Raw genomic sequence first — 13,010 nt, 5'->3', positions numbered from 1 at the left:
ATTTCCCTTCCCCTATCCATCCCACCTTTTTAAGGGCTCTATTTAACTGTTAACTATAACCAAAGTGCTGCTAGGTCTCACTGTAGTGTCTTTGTCGGGAACTTGACTTATACTTCACAGACTTAGCTAGTAATAATTAAGTACCTTAAAATGTAAAAGAATATGCTTATCAAAAATACACCATTGTGGGCCGGGGATTTAGATCAGCGGTTCGGTGGCCTGCCTTGCAAGTGCAAGGACCCGAGTTCGATCCTCAGTACCGAAAAAACAGAAAAAAAAAAAAAATACACCATTGCACTTTTAACTTTTTTCCCTAAAAGTCCAGATATTTAAATTGAGAAACAAAGACCTAACTCAAGAATTTTGGACCTTGGCTTTATTAACATTTTGGATAGGTTACATCTTTTGTGGAAACTGACCTGTGCATTAAAAGATGTTTAGCAACATCCATGGCCTTTCCCTGTTGTGATTTTTAAAATTATTATAGACATCAAAGCCATCTGGAGGCATAACTTGCATTCACTTGATAAATACTAGCGAATATCTCTTACCCAATCAGTTATACTGCCCTAAAACCCTATCATGTGAAGTAGGAATATAAATAACTAATGACAGATTAAATAAAATATAATTATTATCAATGAAAAATACCCAGGCTATATACTCTTGAGAAATAGGAAAAATTTATGTAAAGTTAAATTTGGATAAATACTAATGATGTATTGGTATATTTCTGACCAATAATGCTTATTAAATATAAAGAGATGTGTCTGGTAGCAATTAAATTGGCTTAATATCTGGCATACGTGTATCACTTACATTATGGATAATCTGTCAGTAAATATGCTGTTAAACAATCTGTTGATTCAAGTGCAATTGAGCATTTCTTTTCTGAATCCCATTATATTCATGATTTTAGAGGTATGATTCCCAGCATTGTGAAGTATGGGGAGAATTGTCATTGTACTTGTTCATGTACGTGTGCACAACATGCTTGGTATAAAGCCTTTGCAGAGATCCAATGCTTGAGATTTTTATAAGTGCATTGATTTTTCGTAACACGTTTTATGGATTTGGAGATATTGAGCAGAGAAGATAAAAGTTTGTCTGCTTACTTTTTCTGTTACATTCAAAGCCGATTTTTAAAAACTCATAGTTGTATAGTTAAAGTAGGTGACATACTGATATTTAATGGTTCATAGTTCAAGTGGGCCAATTCTTAAACACTTATTTAGTGCTTTATACTGCTTTTCATGCTGTTTTACATGCAATTTAAATTATTACTTCACAGAAGTGATCTTTCTTCAAAGTGAAAACTAACAGCACATTCTTTCTTCCCTTCCCTTTCAGTTTTGTAATATATCCAATAATTCCCTTTGTTTTGCTTTTATCAGATCATTATAATTAATCTTAAGGAATGTTAAAGTTTACTAATATACTCCTTACCTATTAGAAATTTAATAAAGATTTAATAGACGGCCTAATAACTATTTGTTAAATCAAATTCACTAAATTTCTTTCACATTTCAAAGTCACTACATAGATGTTGTTTACACCACTAGGCTCAGTAAGGGCTTCATGAGTAAATTACAAGAAAGTCATGGCTTTAATAATCTCACGAATAAAGATAAATACAAGTAACTCTAATGCAATGTTGAGTTTGATGAGCTTATAAGAAGGAAAAAAGTAAAATGATAGGACACTGACACCAAAAGATTTCTAGAGAGGTAATTCTCTGTTTCATACCACCACACCTGGAAATCCCATCCAAACTAAAGGGACATTCTCTGACCCTCTCAGTGGCACAAATATCTACTCTGGTTAGATTTCAGCCCTATCTAAATCTCAATTAAGTCAACCAACATACAACACTAAAGGAATTTTTAATACACCGCTACATTTCCTGATTTAGCCAGGCTGAGTTTTGGAGATAAACTCTCGAGATATATAATTTTCAACCACAATTTCCAGTACTAAAGCACCATTCTAGGCAGGCAAGCATTCATTATTATAGTGTGTCAGCATGACCCTCCCGGCCTGGCTATCACATGATCAAGCCAACTTCCTCCTAGATGCAAGCTCAGCTAGAATGTTGAAAGCCTGGATCTTTCAGTATATTTCTCATTTAGCGTAGTCAGGTGGTCTGTAATTACCCTGTGTGACTGAATATTGTTACTTAATAATCAGAGTTGTATAACTGAGAGTACTCATTTGGCTTTTTCCATATCTGTATCTTTTATGGTTTAAAATAGTCACTGCCTTAAATCAGGATTTGAAAAATTTTAAAAATTCTGAAATTCCTTTGCTAGTTTTTCGTTAGGAATGTTTTAATCATGTTGCAGAAGGATTATGTTGTAGTTTATAGGGTAAATACATTTGTTTTGGAAATTTTGACTAAAGAATAAAGAATCATTAAAGATTTAGAGAAATTATTTCCTTTTTAAAAATACCATATTGTGCTTTGGCACTTGGAGTTTACATACCCATTTTAGTCAGTAAAAATTGTGTATATTTGAATATACTTTTCACTTGTTTGTGAGTAAAAGATAAATTTTAAAACTAAATAGAGATGAAACCCAAGGTAAAAATAAAATATTATATAGATTGTCATGTCAAAATTTCCACATAGTGCATTTTTTTCAGTGGATGCATTTTTATGAGTCTGGCAATTTTGCTGAAATAGTCAATTCCATTTTTAGTCAAGATAGATATTATTATTCTCAGAGAATAACTTTGAATAATGATCTGTGTGATTTTAATTTCGTTATAAAAAGTTCCATAATGTCAAAGGAACATAAATACCTGACCTAAACCTCTACTTGGTCAGGGAAAGTCATCTTGTTCAATTTATTCCTGGATGCTCTTTGGAGGAAGGCATGGAAGACGGGTAACCTCACATCCTGTGTCTACATGTATGATCCTGTTAGTTTACATGAAAGACATTTAATACATGCCTATTTTATTCCATTTTAGTGTTAATCCAGTGAATAAGACAAAATCTGTTGTTATTCAATGTATAAGCTGATATAATTTCAAAATGAACAGACTAGGGTCACATTTTGAACTAAAGGAGATTCAGAATAATTCTCTGTGACTAGCAAATGTAGCTATTGCTGTGTTGAGCTGTGCAGGTGAGAAAAGTGCGAGGGGAAATGTGGTAAAAGGTAACATATATTTACCTAGGGAAATTTTAATTTTTCTCAGTAGAAAAGAAAAACATTGTAAGTGTACATTTCATAGCTTCATTTATGGTCTAGAATAAAACAGCAAACAGCCTTTAATTGAACCCTAAGTGACTCTAAGTTAAAAAGAGTGGTGAATATCATCACCGAGGACAAAGAAGTGATGCTACACAAAGGCCAAAAAGAATAAGTCATATCAAGTCTGGCAAGAAGCAGCCCGCATCCCTAAAGTGAACTTGTGCTCCTCATAGAGGAGCTCTAAATTATCAAGCACACATAAAGAATTATTCCCAATAAAATCTTCATGGTAGAAAAATACACACTGGGAAATTCAAACACTAAATGGTACCTACATCCGGCTATATTTATGAGAACAAATGGGAAAGAAGAAAAGTAAGTAACTCGACCTCTCATTGCAATGCCTTGACACCCAATGTAAGTCAAATTCTCACTCCAAATAAAATATATAATTCACCTAGAATATTTGGATAAGGAGGTCTTTGTATCACAGATGCAACATTTTAAAATATTCATTCGGCTGTTCTTATGGGATGAGTTGGCTTTTGCATCCCTGTAGACAGCTTTTGGATTTTTCATCAACTCGTTTTCCATGCATGGGTGTGGAATCTCTCTGCTCAGCTTCTTTAACCTGAGTGACAACCTGGCTTCCCCTCTCTTTAGAAAATCCAGGGTGACATGGTTTTCATTACCCTGCTGTGGTACTCCTAGCTCTTTCTGCCCCTCATACCCTCAAGTGTGGAGCGGCTGACTCTACAGCTGTAGGCAGGATCTGGTAATATATTCCTGTGAGGCAGCCTAAAGTCTTGCCAGAGGAATACACCGAGAAGGTGGAGTTGTTTGTCTGTTTGCGTGTAGTTTTGCTTCATTTCTTCATTGTTGGATTCTTAGATGGAAAATTGAAGGAAAAAACTGCACTCACTGTGAAACATTTACTTCTCCACTAATCCAGTTCTTTATTCCCTCTTTGCAATTTGAGAAGGAGAGCATTTTGAGTTTCTAAAAAAAAAAGTTCATTTAAACAAGCATTTTTACCTTACCTCCTCTGAAATATCAAATGTAAAATTTATTTCTTCATCTCCATTGAAAAATTACATTCATTCAGTATGACCAGAGTGCTGCTAGTTAACAGTCTTGCCATCAGACAACCTGGCGCCCTCAGCAGCTGGAATGCAATTTATGCCAGGTGGTGTTCGCTTTGAAGTCCTTGATACAACGCCTGTCCATTTACCCTTGTGCCTACTCACACACTTCATTCCTGTGCATGGCCATTCAAAGCTCCTCAGTGTACAAAGTGAACTTTCAAATTTTCTGCAGTTCCTGTAACTGTGGAGCAAAACTTGAACCTACCATCATAAAAAATGATAGAAAATATTAATGACAGAAAACTTTGGCTCAAGATGGATTAACAGAGCCACAATATCAATTGTGTAATTCTAGAAAATATTTAAACAGATGGACTTCTATGTGAGTGACCTTTTCCTAAACAACATGAGGAAAATCCATTGGGAAGTCAATACTCATTTAACTTTATTGGCCTGTATTACTTACACTCAGATTGTTTATTGCTGAACTGAATCTAATATGACATTCACCCATTGGCTGGTAATTAGATCTTAAAAGAAATAGTGAAAATACTTAGGACCGCAAGAAATGTCATGGTATTATTTCATTATGCATATCATCATTTTTCTTGATTGGTCTTGATGAGTCCAATCACGGGGAGAATGAAAGCAAATGCAGTTATGGTTTACAGCACTAACATTATTCCTCTGCTCTGTCAGATGTGTTGTAGAAGACAAGAACTCAAAGGTGGCCTGGTTGAACCGTTCTGGCATCATTTTCGCTGGACATGACAAGTGGTCTCTGGATCCCCGGGTTGAGCTGGAGAAACGCCATTCTCTGGAATACAGCCTCCGAATCCAGAAAGTGGATGTCTATGATGAGGGTTCCTACACATGCTCCGTTCAGACACAGCATGAGCCCAAGACCTCCCAAGTTTACTTGATCGTTCAAGGTAAGAAAAAGGTAGGCTAAGTGGGTAGGTAGGAAGGTGAGAGACGGAGGGCGGGAGTAACCACAATGTAGGAAATATTCGCAAAATCCTTTCTGAAAACCAGAGGCTTCAGAATATATTATTGCACTTAGTGTCTGTTTTCTTTTTAGAATATAGACTTAAAGTGAGAATACTGAAGGCCAGGGATTTAGCTCATCCTGCCTCGAAAGCAGAAAGTCCTGAGTTGGATACCCGGTACAAAAAAAAAAAAAAAAAAAAAAAAAAAAAAAGAAAAAAAAAAAAAAAAAAAATGAGGATACTGAGCAGAGAGGCAAATTGTGAGCCAGCACTTTGGTGAGAATGTTTCTCCTATCTCTGAGTTTGAAAACAGATACACAGAGTCCTTAGAACTATAGGAAGCTCACATTCCCAAACTACTGGGACAATTTGAATTTAGGAAAGTTTGGTTGTATCTACTCTTGTCCCAAAGATAGTCAATGATTATCTGGTTATTTGACAGCAAAAATCTTTTGGGAAAAATTAAAATTCCATAGGTGAAGGTTATTTTCTTGGCCATCCAGATTTCTGTGTTGTTTGTATCTTCAATTAATAAATAATGTCCCTCTGAGCAAGTCCAGTGACAAGGGTCTCCAAAGTCACTGGGGACAAATTGTTTCTAGATGGGAGATTCCATCCAGAAGGCACATCTGAGTCATGATTTTACAGAGTGGAAACCCTAAAATTCATACACATGCCCCCAAACTATAGCTCTCTTGGGTCTGTTTCCCCATAATTGCAGAATGGAAACAAAGCTGATCAACTGCACAGATTTTTTTGCAAGCAAAGTCAACACAGCAGCAGTTTCAGTCCATCGATCAGGAAAGATCTAAGCACTAACAAATATCAGGGCTGTGTTCATGTACTTTGATTTACAATTTTATGTAGATTTAATGCAAATTAGGCATGGCTCTAGGGCTCCTGTCAGGATTCCAGTGGAGTCAGTGGTGTGGCGAACTTTGAATGTAGCTTCTATTAATGTGTTATGGAATTGATTATTGCCACATTTAAATTATTGCTTTCCCAGATCTTCTGATTAATAGATTGAAACTGGAATAAAATACATCAGAGACTGCCTGGTAGTTTAGTCATGTGACCTCTATCTTGGTACATTTGCAATGGCTGACAGCTTCATTTTATTTCTCATAAAAGGCATGTCTACTGATTTGCAGAGTTCCAGTCGTAGCCAAAGCATAAGATGCTTTCCTTACAGTTTAATGGAGAGTGCTTGAACTCTATCATGAGAGATATTAGTCTTTAGATCTCAGCCAACACATTTACAATGTAAATATAAGTAGAATTATGTAAATATGTCAAAGAGTTAATTTAGCAGCTCATTCAAAACATGTACAAGTGTACACACACATGCATGCAACCACATGCACACACACACACACACAGACTCCTACTTCCAAATAGATAATTTCTACTTGATTCTATGAACTAGGGAGAAGTGATAACTTGTTTACATATGACTTTTTAGAACAGCTTTTACTTAATGAATGGTTATTGTGTATACATTGTGACTTTCTCCTTTGATTTTTGATATGTTTTATTCATATATTTTTTTCATCTACAAAGATATTTATTACAGTATTTCTTTTTTAAAAATTTAATTTGTTGGTACATTCTAGGTAGACGGTACAGTTACATTGATTACTGGGATCTTGTACCTTTACATGCCAGGTCTTGGTTCTCATTTTTTCCCCTTGTCCCCACCCTCCCTTCACCCTCCCCTCCCCTCCCCTTCATACACTTTAATATATTTCTTTATAGAATATTTTACTTGAAAACAAATCTGAGTAGTTGTAAGAATTCAATACAATCTTAGTACTTTGAATGCTTTATTGTCATTAGAAAGCTTCTAGAGACCAAAATAGATATTTTGTGTTGTCCTACACTAAAAAATCAGATAATCAGTTCTTTGGTGAGAGAAAGATGAGAGAAAAGATCATCAAATTTATATTACTTGTTGTAGGTCACCCGGCGAGTTCAGGGAGTAGTTAGCTAAGAGCTGAGCAGATCTGGAATCACATTTAAAACACTGTCTCCTGGAATGGAATTTTTCCTTTTGAATTTCAGGACTACTTGAAAGGTTTATTTTTAAATCTGAAATCCTGACCATCCCAAGATTGTTAAAATCAGATCTCAGAACATACTGTGCGTACCTTCATACCATGGCAGTGTAGGTGAAATTTAATTTAGTGTTATGGGATGGAAAAAAGTCAACACAGCTGCCAAGTTCTGTTTGTTTATTACCTTGTTTAATTCTAATATGTACTATTATGTAGATGTGAAAAATTTTATTATATGTGTGAAAAAGGTTACAGTTCAGAGGCAATAAGGAATTTGTCTAGAGCTCTCTCTAGGCCTAGAACTGCATTCCAGATCCCTATCAGTGTGATTCAAATTCTTATTTTTTTCTTAACCCTATTGCCTTCAAAGAGACCACGAGCAGCAAAGCCTCTACTTATAAGAAGGATGAAGAAAGGATTGTCTTTTCCTTGGGACTGCGTCATCCAGGGGGTTCTTTCGGACAGTTGCATGTATCTAGATATTTTGATATAGGATATAATTCCCAACCTGTTGATGTCAGATGTGTCGAATTCATGCTTCTCAAATTTGAAGAAACATGAATTCCAAAGGACACAGGAGGTTAGGACTAGGATGAGCAGGTTGCCACCAAGGTCATTCTCTGAGAATGTTTTATAGTGCAAAATCACAGGGCGGGTACAAACTAGGTCAAACTATAATCATCCAGAAAGATTACACAGCCACTCTGCCAGTATTGATGCAATAGGAAATCCAGCAAAGTAGCAAAGGCGTATGGATGACATCAGCCGTGGCTCCTCTGTGACTTGGAAAATAGGAATGTTCTCGAGAAGGGATGGGCCCAGATGTTCTGGTCACCCACCGGGGTCTTCCCATGTGTATCTGGACTTAATGAGCAGAGTAATACCAAATAGAGTACAATCTCAAATTTCCATTCATCCCTTAGGGAAGTGCCCAAGTCTGACCATTTGTGATTTTAACCTCAAGACCAACCTCATCTTCTTCAGTCGCGCTTCTAGCTGTGACTCTGAAATCTCTACCTTTCACTGACTTTCTTGACAGCCCAGTAGTCCCTCTCTGACTGTATGTTAATTTTCATCTAACTTAGCTGCCCATAATAATTTGATTTCTTTCACCAGACAGTTGAACCATCTCTCTTTATGACACTCACTTTGTGGTTGTCAGGAATCCCATCCACTCGTACTCTTCTCACTGATTTCTACTCGGTGACTCACATCTCCATGATTTTTACCACCTCAATTTTTTATTATAGGTATGGCTTGGCATCCTTATTTCCCCCATTTCATAGCACCTTCCTTCAGAATGTAAGGGCCTTTTGGTTATTTTGTGTAGTGCCTTGAGTATGTCTTGTGGTTTTTGAAAATCAGTTTTGACAATCTCTCTCTTCTCTCTTTCTCTGTCTGTCTCTGTCCCCTCCCCTCTCCAGGGTCTTCCTACCTAGTGTAGCATGGCTTTGAATTCACTGTGTTGCTCAGACCTCTCACAGTGATTGCTCTGCCCTAGGCTCCAGAATGTTGGGATTCTAGGCATGTGCCACCACAACTGGGTTTCTTAACCAATTATTTAATGAGCACTTGGCTCTTTTTCATTAGCTAATGACAAGATCACTCATAGATCAAAGGTGCGAGGAGAATCACTAAAGAATAGTGCTTAAGAAAGTGAGCTTTGCAGTCATGCTGCCTGATTGTAATCTCACTTTTCCTTCATCCTATCCAAATAGGCTTGGGAGTAAACCACTTTGATTTTTCAATGCTCAGCTTTGTTACATGTGAGATACAGATACAAATTTAAATATTAAAATTCTACTAAATTTATTATAAAGAATACGTTCGATGATCACCCAGCCTGATGTCTGGAAATAATGTGTTCTCACCAGATAAATGACGATGAAGAGGATGAGGATGAAGATGATGACAATGATGATAAATGCCACGATGCTATTGCTGCTCCAATATTTCTGTGAGGCTCACTATCATGTGGGGTACAGTGAAAGGGTAATGGGAGTTGGTAGAGACCCCAATAGTGGCCCGGGCCTCCTGCAAGCCCATACCAAGTCCATGAGATAGGAACGTAGGAATTAAAAGAAACACAGAGATAGAGATGTGAAAGAAACTGAGTCTTGGGCTGATCTAAGCTGCTCTCGGCAGCAAAGACAAAGAACTCCCAGGACACCCAGTGTACATTCATTCATTACAAGTGTGGGAAGTGGGGAAGCTGGACAGGAGCTGGGGCACCTGCTGATACCAAGTACCAAGCAGTCCAAACTATAGAATGAGGGCACAAGCATGTCTTTGCTGAAGAGAACAAATGGTTAATTCAGAGGGAAGAATTTAGTTGGAGTCACTTGACCTTGACTGGGAATGAACTCAGTCAAGCTCTGCTACTTACGATGTAACAGCCGGATCATGGAAGGGCAAGAAGCATGTGCCACTGTAGCCTGTTCATACTGGGCAGAGGTGTCTGCCACAGTGGAATGCTACCCAGAATCCAGCTGCTGATTTTATTCATAATCTCTTATTCCATGCAGTTAGCTCAGTCAGTTTTTATTGTGGGCCCCTCCAACTGATATGTCAGCTGCCCCTTTCCTCAGCATCTAGTCTTTAGCTATTTTCTTTGGACTCCAGAAGGCTTATTAAACTAGCATCACTTTACACTTTTACTCACATTTATTAAAGATGTCTGAGTCAAAAAAGGCAGTTCGCATCAGCTACACTTAGAGGTTTTGCCACATTTTATGTGGTGGAATCTCCCCTGGAATTTCTGACTCAGTAGATCTGTGCAGTACCTGAGAATTTGCATTTATAGAAAGTTCTAAGGTGATATTGATACCACTGGTTATAAGGACCATACTTTGAGAATCACTGTCCTGAAAGAATTTTATGTTTGAAAATTGTATGGAACAATGATGCTGTGTAATTTCACTCAATTTCTGACAATGTTGCACCTCCAAATATTCTGATAATTAATCTTACAGAGTATGAGACATAGAAGAAATAGAATAGCAAGTATCTTAACTTTAATGGCCCAGCTTGGGCCCTTGAAAGCCGTTTAACCCAAGAGAAAGAAAGTCTCAAAAAAAAAAAAGAAGTGTAAAATATCTCAACTCTATAAATGTGTTAGTGCTTATATGCTCACCTTTCTTTTGCATTCAACAGAAACATTCTAGATGAATATATATATATATATATATATATATATTTACACATTTTTCTACCACTTAGTGACTTTTCAACATCTGCAATATTTTCTCTCTTAGTTTGGTGATTATTTTTTACAGAAAACTTTTCAGTTTTTATTAGTTCATTACATACAAAATACACTACACAAATATAAATATATATTTGAGATACTTAACACATTGATGGACTTAATATCTAAGCTGGACTTTTGGGCTCCGATGCCAAGATATTTACAGAGTACAAGATCAAAGATTAAGAAAATATCACCTTTAGCACATGCCCATAATCTCAACAGTCTGAGTGGCTGAGGCAGGAACACCACAAGTTCAAGCCTATCCTGTGCAACTTATTGACTCAGCCCGACATCCTATCAAGATAAGTAAATAAATAAGGGCTGAGGATGTAGGTCCATGTGATGGCCCTGGGTTCAATCCCCAGCAGTGCAACAGCAACAACAGCAAACGATGATGATGATGATGATAACAGTAATCCCCCTTGACTTCACAGTCAATAAAATAAGAAGATAATTATTAAGCATTCCAATTAATGATGCCTTTATTTATTTATTTTTGCTCCAAAGGTTACAGTTCTGTGATTCTCTTATCTATCTGATTATGGAGCCACATGTATTGAAGTAGTGCTTCTCTTGAGATGATCCTTGCCCAACCTGAGGCAAAGCCAGCACTTTGGTTCATTACCCTTCTCAAAATGCACACACTCGAGAGCCAGATCCAGAACAAGTGAATCAGAATGCTCCAGGGTGAGGCCAAAACTTGCAAACACATTGTGTTCTGCAGGTGACGCAGACGCACACACTGAAGTCACATGCTGTTCTGGGGATCTGAGCAGTCCATGAGAGGGACTTACTGCTGCCTGCCTGCTCGTTCTCTGATATAGCTCTGCATCGGTATGCCTAAAACTATACTGAGGAGGTACTAGAGGGTTACATGGTAAATTCAGAAATAACCCTGCATATTCATCAAAAACAGTGTTTAATTGGGGATGACTGAGCCCTGGTGATAGTTGATATTTATGCCCCCCAAAATGAAGGTATTAATAACTTTGATAGGTATATGAGTAGAAAGGAAAGTCTGACCATCTTTTATTAATCTTATTTTAAAATACCCTATTCATCATACCTTCCACTATTTATCCTACTTTCAATTTATGAACCTGGTACTGCATAATTTTTAGGTTGGTATCCAAAGTAGTGGGTCATTGCTATGTAGAGCCTTTTGCTATCTTATGCTGTCATAATTTGGTTAATATCACTTTAAAAATACCCTACAGCTATATGAGGTATTTTCCCTCTTACTGTCTGTCTTCTTTTCTTTTGTACTGCAGTCTTTCTCTCCTCCCTCGTATTATTCTTTTCTTCTTTAATAAACATAATTTTACATGGTCTATTATTTTCAACATTTGATCATTGCCTACAGAATTTCATGCTATTTGAATTCGGCTTCTAGATATTTTCATTTTTAAGGAATTCTATCAAAATAAGAATTTGATTTCCATAGTGGTTGCACTAGTCTGCACTCCCACCAACAATGGAGGAGGGTTTCTTTCTCCCCACAACCCCGCCAACATTTGTTATTGTGTGATTTCTTGATAGCAGCCATTCTTTGTGGGGTGAGGTGGAATCTTAGTGTTGTTTTCATCTGCATCTCTCGAATGACCAGTGATGTGGAACATTTTTTCATATATTTTCTTGCTGCTTTCACTTCTTTGTATGAGAAATATCTGTTCATTTCGGATGCCCATTTTTGGAATTTTTAAGGATCTATCAAAATAAGAATTTGAAATCTTCACGTTAGATTTGCTCTTGGATTAATTTTGTTGATTATTAAGATTTTTAATGATTGGCTGGAAATATTATTTGGGATTTTTACACTAATTTTGCTGCTCTTCAGCTTAATTTTTCAGATAATACCCTCTTGATTGGCTACTAATAGGTCAGGTTCAGACTTGAAATACATCAGGAAATACTTGAATACTTGAAATACCACCTCAGGAATCAGATAACTAATGTAGTAAAGAAGTGAAATTTGGTACAGAAAATATTTGGGACTAATACATCCTGTAGTTTTGACTTAATTTCTCCTTTTTCAAAGGGCCTCTAGTTTTATCTAGTTCAATCCAGTCCCCTTATTATTATTTACTATCTCTAATCCCTCTGTGCGTATCTGTGGCCTGCTATTTAGTTTCCAAATTAAATAATCACTTTTTATGCACTGTTTATCCAAAGTACTTATGTCTGCATTTGTCCTTCTTAAAAATAAGAGAAAATAAAGGAAGAAAGACAGTTATCATAGTACAAGGACTAGAACTAGATTTGCCTCAGCAAGAAATATATACTTTCAAAAAACTTCAAATACAACTGAAAGCCACTATAAATCATTTGTAGCTCATATTATGTGAAACACTATATTCTTAAAATATTAAAGGGGATTTTTAATTAACATGATTAAAAACTCAAGAAAAAATATACACACATTTTATATATAT

General features: G+C 36.5%; 1 protein-coding gene across 3 annotated transcripts in view; it reads left to right on the top strand.

Annotated features, from left to right (window-relative positions):
• Lsamp (limbic system associated membrane protein) overlaps positions 1-13,010 on the top strand; it is a 1,351,571-nt gene that overhangs the window by 1,055,216 nt on the left and 283,345 nt on the right. For all 3 annotated transcript variants that reach the window (XM_033768029.1, XM_010630058.2, XM_010630057.2), the window contains one exon: positions 4,985-5,217. In XM_033768029.1, the coding sequence (XP_033623920.1) occupies positions 4,985-5,217 (233 nt within the window). The remainder of the gene's footprint in view (positions 1-4,984; positions 5,218-13,010) is intronic.

The sequence above is a fragment of the Fukomys damarensis genome, unplaced genomic scaffold, assembly GCF_012274545.1.
Source record: "Fukomys damarensis isolate Sample0158 unplaced genomic scaffold, DMR_v1.0_HiC HiC_scaffold_24, whole genome shotgun sequence".
Classification (NCBI taxonomy): domain Eukaryota; kingdom Metazoa; phylum Chordata; class Mammalia; order Rodentia; family Bathyergidae; genus Fukomys; species Fukomys damarensis.
This window is presented reverse-complemented; position numbering and strand designations above follow the sequence as displayed.